This window comes from Chlorocebus sabaeus, chromosome 9 (assembly GCF_047675955.1).
Source record: "Chlorocebus sabaeus isolate Y175 chromosome 9, mChlSab1.0.hap1, whole genome shotgun sequence".
Classification (NCBI taxonomy): Eukaryota; Metazoa; Chordata; class Mammalia; order Primates; family Cercopithecidae; genus Chlorocebus; species Chlorocebus sabaeus.
In genome coordinates this window covers 125,203,131-125,216,030 of record NC_132912.1, presented here as the reverse complement: position 1 = coordinate 125,216,030, position 12,900 = coordinate 125,203,131, and the positions used below count along the sequence as shown (strand labels likewise).

The window sequence follows — 12,900 nt, the reverse complement described above, 5'->3', positions numbered from 1 at the left end:
ATTTAAATTCACTTGACAATAAATAAAAGTAGGCAGCACTTAAAGGACACACACACACACACACACACACCCCTTCTGTCACTTTCTTTGTAAATTCTGAGCAAAGTAGTGCTTCCAAAATTACATTGCAGACACCAAAGTTTAATTCAGTATTAGGCCATGCAGGATGGTTTCTCAAAGTGTGGTCTGCAAACCATCCTCGTGTGGTTCTATAAAACTAAGGATTCTTGAGCCTCACCTCAGGCCCTCCAAATCAGGGTCTCTGGAGGGAGGAATTCCAAGGACCTATTCGAACAAATACTCTAGTTGATTCTGACGTGCACTGAAGTTTAAGGCAGAGACAAAATAACATTGAAAAAGAAGACAATTTATAATCCATTTATGCTGTACTGAAAGAAGTTTCTATTGCCTTTGTATTTCAAGAAGGGACACAAATCAAAGTTTTACTCAGTCCTTATACCATTCATTAAAGTTCAGTGCAGCAGCGTTTATTCTTAAGATATAAATAACTATATAGGATTTTTTAAAATCATAGACTAATACAGGATATTCTTTTCAAAGTACTTACTGGGTATTGTGAGATGAGATGATTCAGAAGCTGAAAAGAAATAAAAGAAAAATCAGACACATGTGTTTCACCCACAGGAATCCTGACCAAAACACCCACCTTCAAACCAATACAGTGGGCTGTGAACTAGAGTTGTAGAGGCTACACATAAATCACCATCAACAGATCTATAGTCTGTTTTTGAAATGTAATTCAGATTGATAACAATTTCCTGAGTCTTTAGCATATACAAGGCGAAATACTAAACCAGCCCCAGGAAATGTGGCGATTAAAAAAAAAGGGCTCTCAATATCTTAAAAATAAGTTTAATGAAACACTCGGTAATAACTTGTACATTTGCTCCTGTATATTTCCTGCTGAAGATACTTTGTTATTTTACTAAAAAACAATTAACCCTTCATCACAGTGGAAAAGCAGATTAGGCTTGTGCACAAATGTGGGATTCGTTGCTTTTCTTATTTCTTTGAAAAAATTAGCCCATCCAGCTTGTATTTATAGGCCTGAGGAGTTGAGTTTGAGAGCTTTGAATTAATTTGCTAGCTTTCAATGAACTGAATGAAATTGCTAAAAGTGCAGATTAGCAATTACTTGGTCATTTAATTCTAAAAAGTCAAGTGATGTGTTGACAGAGACCATGGGCGATGAAAATGCCTTTTCTTTCCCATAAAATGACAGAGATAATCATTTATTGAGACTTCCTACTTTCATAAGGTTACTAGGAGAATTAAAGGGGACAACGCAGATGAAATTCTCATCCTACTAACTGGCACAAAGTCAGCACACCACAAGGGTTAGGTACTATAGTAATATCAATGATGATGATGACTGATTGTACAATTTCTGCCACTCAGTGTTTTAAGCATTTCACCTGTATTATCTCATTTTGTCTTTATGGCAACTTGCGATGGTAGGATTTTTCCTCTTGGCTTATAGAGATGTAAACTGAAGCACTTAGAGGTAAAATAAGTTACCCAAGATACTAGTATTATTTCCATTTTCCTTTTGGAGAAACTGAAGTTTAGGGAGGAATAGGTATAATGACTATTATTACTCTGCCCTGTGCTACACATTTGCATTATCTCTTGGAGGCCCAACTGAGCAGATGACACCAGCGTCTTCATTGTGGCCACACTTACGGGAGAGCCAGCCATTGTGGGGGCAACTCCACAGGTAAGACTCATATGCTGAGCAGCGTATGTCATCCAGGACAATCGGCCCTGAGCCTTGGCCAAAACCAGCCACTTCCTGGGGCTGACACAGCCGAGCTGCCTGCAGACCACGTTGGCATCATTGATGTCCCAGAAGTCATCACACATGGTGCCCCAGGAACCATGGTACCTGACCGCCACCCAGCCCTTACACTGGTCACCTCCATTCACCAGCCTCAGGGTCAAATCTATAGGGAGATACAGAGACTTCACTTCTCTGTCCCTTGCCCTACACTGTGAGCAAGGACCCCAAAAAGAACTGACGATCCGAAACCCAGATTTCTCAGCGTGTTTTCCTGTTTGAACTTAAGCTCAACTTTCCTGACTCTTCAGTAGAGTTTGGCCAACCTTGCGTCTTGAGGGGGGCTGTGTGGCATCATCAATTTCGAGTTCCACTGTGCCTCTGGCCTGACCTTTCAAGTAAGGGTCCAATTATGAAGAACCTGTCCTGCCCACGGCAACTCCTTTTCTCGCCAATGGAAGTGCCCCATGTGAGCCCAGCACTGTGATGGGAATTACTCCAGATGGGCTCCCTTCAGAAAACAAAATAGCCCTCCAGGTATCACTGGGAGAGCTAGGCTTGCTTCTAAGGTGCCTGTAACCCTGCGCTTCACACTTACCCACTCCTGACACCTCTTCTCCCCACTCCCTCATGCCCCAAGGTATCAATCTTGAAAGCTTAGTCATGGCCGATGATTTTGGGCATCTGCTAACATGGGAACCTCAGATCATGTACAAGAGCTTCACATATATCATCTTAGCTCATTCTCAACACAACTCCATGGAGAGACTGAGGCTCAAGAAGGTCACCCCCTTGCTCGTCAACTGACTCGCAAGTGACAGAGCAGGACATGTCCTCAAGCTATTGCTCGTAACCATTTCATGCTTCTGCCTTCTGCTATATATTTTTTAACATTTGAAACATTTGACCCAACTCATGGCCTATGCTTTTGTACAAACAGGTCCTCACATACACACACAGGACTATAATAAGATGAGGAAATACTGAGTGGAGGCAGTTATCATTTGAAGTATTAACTAGGGTAGAGGTTTCAAGATGTGTTGCAAATTCTAGAAAAGAAGAGAAAAAATAAGGGATTATATCCAAAGGTCCTCAGTTAGATGCTGCTGTACTCATGTGCCTCTGCTGCCCTGGTGACTGGGTACAATCCCCTGGACACCCAGTGGGGCAGCCTGGGGGCAGAGATCAGAGGCAGGAGGTATGCATAGGCGGGGGTGGGCATGGAGGCCCAGGGCCTTTCAGCTGGAAGGAGGAAGGGGCTGAAGGGCCCAACCTTGGTGACCCCATTAAAGGAGGTTCTCCCTGCCCTACGTCTAAAACCTAGAAGTAGTCGGATGCAGTGGCTCACATGTGTAATCTTAGCACTTTGGGAGGCCAAGGCAGGAGGATTGCTTGAGCCTAGGAGTTGCAGACCAGCCTAGGCAACATGGCAAGAACTTGTCTCTACAAAAGTTAAATAAAATAAAATAAAATAGCCAGGCATAGTGGTGTGCACCTGTGGTCCCAGCTACTCCAGAGGCTGAGGGAGGAGAAAGGCTTGAACCTGGGAGGTCGAGGCTATGGTGAGCCATGTCTAGGCCACTGCACCCCATCCTTGGCAACAGAACAAGACCCTGTCTCAAATATAAATATATATATATATGAGAAAAAGACATATATTTGAGATGTACACATATATGTCTATATATGTATTTTCTTTCAAAACAAAACCCAGCAGGATTTTCTGCAGCAGGCCCTCCTGATTCCTTGGGGGTAGTCTTGGGTAACACCACTCCCCAGCCCAAGAGCTTAGATATAGCATTACCAGTCATCACCCGAGTCTCCTGAAAACCAGTTTCTGTGGCGTGTCTCATGCTTACTGCTGCTGAAATTGCAAAGCAAAAAGGCCAAATGAGAGGTCATCTGAAAACAAGAGTTAGATCTGGCACCCTTCTTAATTCGAGCAGGAGAGGGAGATAACACTACATTTTAGTTTGGGGGTTCATTGGGTTTGTCACTTGTTAATTAAGTCACTCAGTGAATATGGAATAATCTCTGCCTGCTCCATGAAGCATTAAACGTCAGGAAGAAAAGAAGGAATTTGTCCTAAAAGGTAAGACTCAGCCCTCCGGAGCTCACAGGCCACTTGGGCAGACACAGCTTGGTGCCTGATAACTTGGTTTTGGCCTAAGCGGGGCCCAGAGTAGAGGAGAAGTAGAAACATCAGAGGGAGCAATTCACGGGGCCCCTCTGAGCAAGAACTACCCAGAGAAGTGGATATTTCACGTAGGTTTGGAAGGAGACATAGACGTGTCAAGAGAAAAGGGGGTAAAAATAGGATTGTCAGATAAAATACAGGACGTCCAGTTAAACTTGAATGTCAGATAAACAAGAAATACTTTTTAAATGTAAGTATGTCCCAAACATTGCAGGGGACAAACTTATACAAAAAAGTTATTTTGTATCCAAAATTCACATTTAAATGGGTGTCCTGTATTTTTATTTGAGGAATCTGTTAACTCTGGATGAAAGGTACCCCAGAGGCGGCAATAGGCAGGAAGCTCTCTTCACCGACTAGCTAAACCCCAGCCAGGTCAATTGAAGCCCTCCAACCTCTGTAACCTGCTGAGCACTAGCGTGGGTGGGCCAAGCACATTTGGCACACCTGGCAGGTTCCACTCCAACCAACTGCAATGCGTGGTCATCTAGAGTCAGATGTGAGTCCCAAACGTACTTGTGCCAGTGGTACTTGGCATGAAATTAAATTAAATATTAAATACATTAATGAAATATGGGTGCAAAAAGAAAGATGTCTTTCTATAAAGATAAGGCAGTATGCTTTTTAGCAACTTATTCAGTAGAAGAAAGAAAATAAAAATAAGTAGAAGAAAGGTAAATAAAACAATAGAACTTTTGCACTTTTATTTGCTTTGCAAATGTTTTTAATGCCAGGTTCCTCTTTAGAGAAACTAAAATTAGAAATAATAGATGATGCATAATGGGTGTGGTTTATGCCAGAAAAGCATTGCAGAACTACTGAAGATCCCTGCAGAGAGAAATGCCTACATCGACAAATTAGGGAATCAATGTATGGATTATATGTTTTAAGTTAAAACAAAACATCTAAAGTGTGTAGATCCTATTTTCTGATTTCCCGTTTTAAACAACTTTTTTGAATAACCCATCAACTACCTGTCTCAGTTACATTAGAGAAGAGTTCTTCTTAGGCCGGGTGCGGTGGCTCATGCCTGTAATCCCAGCACTTTGGGAGGCCAAGGCAGGTGGATCACGAGGTCAGGAGATCAAGACCTTCCTGGCTAACATGGTGAAACCCCGTCTTTACTAAAAAATACAAAAAATTAGCCGGGCGTGGTGGTAGGCGCCTGTAGTCCCAGTTTCTTGGGAAGTTGAGGCAGGAGAATGGTGTGAACCCGGGAACCAGAGCTTGCAGTGAGCCGAGATTGTGCCATGTCACTCCAGCCTGGGCAACAGAGCAAGACTCCATCTCAAAAAATAAAAAAAGGAAAGGGTTCTTCTTGAGAAATGATTCTCAAAGTGGGTTCCATGAAGCATTAGGCAGCACCTGGGGACTTGTTGAAAATGTAAAGTCTTAGCCTCACCCAGACTTACAAAGTCAGGAACCTCAGAGGTGGCACTCAACACTGTTTTCAGAAGCACTCCCACGATTCTAACACACACAAAGCTTGAAAAATGCTGTTCTGCAGCATGTGTAAAGGGAACGGTAGCAGCAATGTTATTAGTGTGGTAAGGAAGAATTCATTTACAACCACATACTGAGCTGTGGCTATAATAGATGCTCTTCCACCAGGCGGGGAGAATATTGAGATTATACGATGCCTCCACTGCCCTTTGGAATTAGGCTCTAGTGAGTGAAACGTACAGATAAGCAATTAGTAGCTACAGCAAACATGCAGGTAAGCAAGTAGAGCATAGCAAACTAAGGGCTCCAATGGACGGATGTTCAGGAGGACAGCAGAAGGTCACATGTGATTGACCCTCAAGTCAATCACTGAGCTATACCAGGCAGGATGGGCAGAGGAAAGCCAGGCAAAGGGGAAGGTCCAGGTTAAAATTAGCACTAAGGAGGCAGAGACACTATGAATGAACTGCTCCTTCGAAACAACCTCCTAAGAATTAAGCTACAAACTACAAAACTTCTTGAGCGCCTCATGGCAGACAGAGAAGAACCAGGTTTCTGGATGGCGACACTGAGCGTAGAAATGTTGATCATTCAAAACTAATTCATAGGTTTCATATAATTTTTATCAAAGGGTTTTTCTTTGTTTGACTAGTTCTTTCAAAAAATAATTCTAAAGTTCACCAGGACAAACAAATAGCCTAAAAATAACCAATACATTCTTGAAAAATAAAAAATACTGACAGGGCAGGGTGTTAGGAGGATGGAAATGGGATGGGAGAACCTGTGTTCCCCATAGACTTGGGAGGCAGGTGACCGGGGTTCAAGTTCTAGACCTGCCATGTATTTTTTCTCTGAACACAGACGTCATGTGACCTCCTCAGTCTTCGTTTCCTCATTTGTAAAAGGGTGATTATGCTACTTCATAAGGTTATTGTGAAGACAAAATCAGAAAACATAAGTGTTTAGTACAGTGTTTGACACGTAGTGTTCAAAAACATTATTTGCTCAAATTTAGTAAAATAAAGTGAGATAAACTAAACTAAAGCTATGAAAATTAAAATATAGAAAAAAACCTAAGTCAGATATAACTCACACCAGAAAGTAAAATAATTTTCAGAACTCAAGAACTATTTTTTAAAGGCACAAAAATAAGAAACTAGTTACATTTTCATCTGATTCCTGTTAGAAATTTCTAGATTTCAAATCAATAGAAGAAATCTATTGTGTGGTGTGGTGGCTCACGCCTGTAATCCCAGCACTTTGGGAAGCTGGGGTAGGTGGATCACCTGAGCTCAGGAGTTCAAGACCAGCCTAGACAACATGGTGAAACACTATCTCTACTAAAAATACAAAAATTAGCCAGGTGTGGTGGTGGGCGCCTGTGGTCCCAGCTACGTGGGAGGCTGAGATAGGAGAATTGCTTGAACCCGGTAGGCAGAGGTTGCAGTGAGCCAAGATCACACCACTGCACTCCAGCCTGGGCAACAGAGCAAGACTCCATCTCAAAAAAAAAAATCAATTGCAGAAATCACAAAGGAAAACAGCAGTGTATTTAATTACATAAAAATATAAAATATGCGTGCAGAAAAAAATCAAGATTAAAAGGCAAACTACAAACTGGGAAAATATTTGTCATCAATATAATGGCAAAGTATAAGTATCCCAAATATATAGAGTTTATATAAATCAATAAGGAAGACACTAACTTTCCCCAAAATTGGACAAAATACATAAGCAATTCAAAGAAAAGGAGTACAGATGGCTTAAAAATGTTCACTCTCACTATAGACTAAGAAATGCAAACTTAAATGACTCTATGGCATTTTTTCATCCAGCAGTTCAGCCAAGATTTTTGAACAGTAACTTCAGAGCTGGTGAAAGTACAGGAATGGCTACTCTTGTTTTTTACTGGTAGAAGTAAGAATCACTTCTGGAAAACGATTTATCAGGTTTTTTTTGTTTTGTTTTGTTTTGTTTTTTGAGTCTCACTCTGTCACCCAGGCTGGAGTGCAGTGGCACAATCGTGGCTCACTGCAACCTCCGCCTCCTGAGTTCAAGTGATTCTCATGCTAACAAGCGAACACTGGTACCTTCCTACTAAGTTTACTCCAGGCTTTATCTGGATTTCACCAGTTTTTCCTTTTCTGTTCCAGGATCCAATCCAAGAGTTCACATTACTTTAGGAAGTTGCTTTTGGAAAAAACATGAGGAAAATGTCTAGAGTAGCAACACTAAATGGTTCTGAGGCTCTGTCCATGTGCCAGACACTGCATGGGTTGGAACATAACCCCCATTTATAAATGAGTAAACTGAGACTCGCAGAGGCTCCACAGCAGGCAAGTGGCAGAGGAGGGGCATTGCTGGGGCCAGCCAGTGGGTACCACAACCCTTCCTGCCCAGCACAAACCTGGGCATTCTCCAGAGTTTGCATGAAGACCAAAGCTGACAGGTGCTTGACACCTTGGTACTTTCAGCGCAAGGCTCTGTGACCAGGCTCCAAACACTGAGTAAGACGCCACAGTTCAGTTCATCACCTCAGCTACCTGCAAGGAGCAGCAAGGGCCAGTGGGCCAGAGGGCCAGAGCTGTCATCTGAATGCTAATGAATTCGATCCAGATTCAAGCCCTAACACAGTCACTCACCAGTGCTGTCTTTGGACAAGCCAATAACCTTTCTGAGCCTCAGTTCCCCCACCTGAAATGTGGAAATAATTGTTCCTAACTTCAGGGATGTTAGCAAATTTAAATAAGAGAATATGGGTCCATTTCAGAGAGCATGAATTCCCACCTCTGAACGGCAAACACAGGCCTGCTTGCACATGTGTGCGTGTCTGTCCATATGTATGCACATAACATCATGGGCAAACTACAAATTTCCTCAATCCAAGAGCACTGCTGCCTGTTGTTCCTTTGTGGATAAAGACAGGGCAATTCACTCCATCTACAGTGGCTGACGCGAATTCCATGTCACGGTTCAGAGACAATCTGGAGGGCGAACTCGGTACTGACAAGAGCTGGGGCTGAGGATGCAGCCTCCCAGCTTCAGATGCTTCTGATGGAGGCAGGATGAGGATGCCCAGTCTCCACTCCCCTGAGGTCCTGGGTGTGGTGACCCCCAGCCCCTCCACACGCTCATCACAGGGCGTGGGCCTGCTCCCTACCACCCGGATGTGAGGGCTGGATTTTGGGGTGCTGCTTTCATGAAAGCAACCTCCCAAATGAACCTTAATCTTCAAAGCTTCCCCCACTGAGCCTAGGGGGAGAGTGAGAGTCCTGGAAGTTATCTGAAAATTAGGTGATTTTTACCCTGTCTCCTGAAATTCATAAATCTAGCAAAAGGTGACACAAAAGAAAAATAAATGGCAGTAGGAAATATAGAACAAGGAAGAAAGAAATGAATAAAGAGAGGAAGAGAAAGCAAAAGGGATGGAAGGAAGGTAGAAAGAAGATAGAAACAAAGGGAGAGAGAGAGAAATAGGGAGGGAAGGTGGTAATAGCTGCCTGATAGATGAAGAGAAACAGAGAGAGAGAGAAAGAAGGAAGGTGATAATAGTTGCCCAATAGTTGAAGAGAGAGACAGAGAGAAAGGTGATAACAGCTCCCCAATAGATAAAGAGAAAGAGAGATGGAGAGAGAAACAGAGAGAAGGGAGGAAGGAGAGAGGAAAAGTAATAACTGCCTGATAGATGAGAGAGACAGGAAGATATGGTGAGGGGGGCGGGGAGAGAAAGACAGAAACAGAAACAGAGGGAGAAGGAGGGAGAAAAGGTGATAACTGCCCAAAAGATGAGAAAGAGAGAAAGATACAGAGAGAGAGAGAGAGAGAAACATAGAGAGGCAGACAGAAACAGAGAGAGAGGGGAGAGAAAAGGTGATAATAACTACACAATAGATAAGAGAGAAAGATATATATACAGAGAGAGACAGAGGCATAGAGAGAGGAAGAGAGAGAGACAGAATAGGCAAACTGAGAATCACTTGTTCCCCTAGTATCTCTGCAAAATGCCATTGAGATGCGGCAATCAGCATGCTCTGCCGATGGCTCTCTCACGTTCTGACTCTAAGAACATACAGCTATGCTTGAGTGACTGGGCTTCAAGTGTTTGTTTAAAGCTGTGCGTGACAGACAAACTTGGAATTCCAAGACAAACTTGGAATCTTAATGATTTTGTCTGTGCTCAATTACTTGACCTGATTTTGCTCGGCAAATATTAGCCATCAAGCCAGACACACCTGTAGAAAGAAGCCGCATAAAGGGCATTTACAGTGGGAATCCTTTCTGCCCGTTTTCATAGCACACAAATTGTGTGTTTAACCAATTGCTGCAAAGTTTGAGGGCCTCTTTAATAATACACATCCACCTTTCCTGAACTTCAGGGATTTTTCTAAGACCAATCAATCATTCCTTTAGTTGAATGACTTACTGAAAACATTGACATAATGACTGGCTGTTTCTAACTACAACCATTTATATTTCTCAGCCAGAAACAAAACAAAAAAGAGCCATTCCTCCCGAATACCTGCAAACAATTAGAATTATCAGCAAAGGGCTACCCACTCTTTGATATAAAACTTCCCTTGAAATGGAAACCAGTATATATAATTTGCCATGATTGAGTCTGCAAGAGAGAAATTAATGAATATAATAATTAAATGTAATACCTGTAGATAGAACTTGTCCCCATAATAGACATATTTCAAGGATGACCGTGGAGATCCCCATTTTGCTGGGTTCTCAATTGAATAGAAAATCCTTGACATTTATAGGTACCTAGCTAAAAGGAGGTGTGTCCTCTAGGGTGGCATATTTCTACTGCTGCTATAAATCAATATAAGGAAGTGAGGGCTTTTGCTAACAGTCAATGGCTAATCTGTGGGAAAAACTTAGGTGTGTTTGATTGATTGCCATATGAACAATCTGGCTGTTGCCCAACTGCAAACGCACTGACATAAGTGAACAATTTCCAACTTCCTTCTAGGTGAACCTCGAAGACTCCTAAGTGTTTCCTGAATATGGGCTTGATTTTAATCTTGGGGAGTTCAAATTAACCTGTGGAAAGTTTGCCCCAAGGTTTGGGGCAGAACAGGATGTGGGCTGCTGAGCAAATACAAGACACAGTGCCAAGGGGGAAAGAATCTCTTTGGGATGGTTTTTCCTGGCAGGACACTCTCTCATCAGCCCCTGTGCAGTGCAAGTAACCTCACCTTGGAAGAATGAGGATGACATGAGTGTGGATGTGATCGGAGAGCAGAAGGCATGAGGGATGATTCCATGGAGACCATGAGTCCATAATAACTTTGGCCACAGTCTTCTGGGTCTCACACTAATTCCACAACAGGAGCTGAGAAACACATGACCTCAAACTGAACCACCTCCAACCATTTCCACGGCTTTGATTTCTTATATTTGACATGCACATTGTATGACCCTCGGAGCTTGGCAAACCCACAAAACCTGCCCCCAACCTCCACCTACACTGCACACAATCCCCCTCATTGGATTTGCTATGTAAATATCACTTCACTCTTTGAGACCCTCAGAAGTCATCACCAGAGTCTGACAATCCCCCCACACACTCTACTGAGAAGGTTGCCTGACATTTATTTTTTGGAAAAGACACTTGATGGCCAGTAACTCTTGATTAAAGGCAGGCAGTTTCCCAGGACTTGCCTCTGTTTTCCTAGCCTGGGTGAGCTGTGCCCTGCTTCTCAGCTGAGAGGCTGAGGCCATCAAATGACACTTGGCTTCTTTGCCATGCACTGCTCATCAGTAGTCTGTGCTGCATTCTAGAAGGGTACCATGAATCCATGTCCTGTGTCAGCCACCAGTCAGAATTTAGGGCCGGAAGTCTGCCTTTGGCTTCATCCAGATGAAAGTTACATTCAATCTTTGATTTCCTTTTTAATCCTACAACTCTTCCTGTTGTTTCCAGGTGCCTCTTCACCCCTTGAGGAGAACAGGAACACAGAATAGGCTGACTGTGTTTCATCCTCCTACTGCCAGATCAGCAACTGATAAGCATTGAGTGATGAGAGAACGGGGTTACTCACCTACCAGGGAATGCCCAAGACCAGACACACGCTGGATCCCTCTTAGAAGGGGATTGTGATCCCTTGGTTCCTGGAGTGTTGGACTGAGAATGATTATGCAGGGGGTCTGGGATCCTCAGAGTGTCATGAGAGATTAGCATTGTCTGCCGTGAGCACAGCAGGGAAAGGTGATGGTAAGAATACTCAATACCTGTGAACAGGAAGGGGTAATAAGTGTCCTTCTGAGACAAAAGCAGACTGCCTGGTCTTAGACCTGCCTGGTGACAATTTCAACAGGGGGTAGCAAGTATTAGTACAAGCTACTATGAGAACGTAAAGCATCTAAATCAGATGATGGAGGCCGTCCCTCAGAGAGGGTGGCACCAAACAGTCTTGAAATACCAGCAGGGGTCAGCCCAGCAAATGAGAGTGAGAAGACTGGAGGAGGAACAGGAGAGATTCTCCCAGCTGTGCAGGAATGGGGGTGGGGAGCTTTCCCCTCCAGGAAAGCATGATGTCCCAGCTATCTCTCAGCTTGCCAGGGACATCCTTCTTGATAATGTGTGGGATTTTCTGAACTGTGCAACCTCCCTGTTTTTGTTGTTTTGACCGCATCCTTTGTCCACGCTGGTTAGCAGAAAAGATCCTAAGACAACAAGGGCTTGTGAGCTTTTTATTCATGAGACACCAGGAAGAAGGAAATGGTAAAGGCTAGCTGTCATTTCAAAGCCAGCCCAGATAGGCATCCCAGGTGGGAAATGGGTGACATCAGTGGAACAAGAAGGATGTGGTGGTCCCGGGCGTGCAGGCAGAAGACAATGGGGTTGAGGGCCACCTGCCAACACCATGTGGGTCCTCAGGCTTCACCGTCAGGTGCCCCATCTTGTCCCAAGGCCATTTTGTGGCTCCTAAGACACCATTTAGAAAGGTCTTTCCTTGGAGGAAGAGAAGGGTTCCGGGGGGACAACCCCTTCCAGCAGCAGCCCCTCCCAGAGGACCCTCATCTTCCCCTGCCTACTGGTTAGAAGCATCTGCTTAAACAGCATGGGGTGGAAGACCACAACCACAAAGTTCCATTTGATTCATCCCAGAACTGCCATGAAGAACAACAGGAAGCAAGAGAAGCCCATTAAAGCTCAGAGACTCGGCGCCCAGGCCCCATTTGCAAAGCACCTTTCCCAGGCAATTTTAAGTGGCTCCCCACAGCACACTCCGGGAGGTCGGACCAAGCCTCTAAATCCCAGCACCAGAAGACTGGTCTTCATGGGGAAGAGCCCCCTACAAGGGTCATATGTGGCTTTTTATTTATTTGAGTCTCGCTCTGTCGCCAGGCTGGAGTGCAGTGGTATGATCTCAGCTCACTGCAACCTCCACCTCCCGGATTCAAGCGATTCTCCTGCCTCAGCCTCCCGAGTAGCTGGAACTACAGGCAT

General features: G+C 43.9%; 1 protein-coding gene across 1 annotated transcript in view; it reads right to left on the bottom strand.

The window, feature by feature from the left end:
- Window positions 1-10,160, bottom strand: part of DMBT1 (deleted in malignant brain tumors 1) — an 85,351-nt gene extending 75,191 nt beyond the window's left edge. The window contains exon 1 of the mRNA XM_073019534.1: window positions 10,100-10,160. Coding sequence (XP_072875635.1) covers window positions 10,100-10,160 — 61 coding nt within the window. The remainder of the gene's footprint in view (window positions 1-10,099) is intronic.
- Between the last annotated feature and the right edge of the window lie 2,740 nt (window positions 10,161-12,900).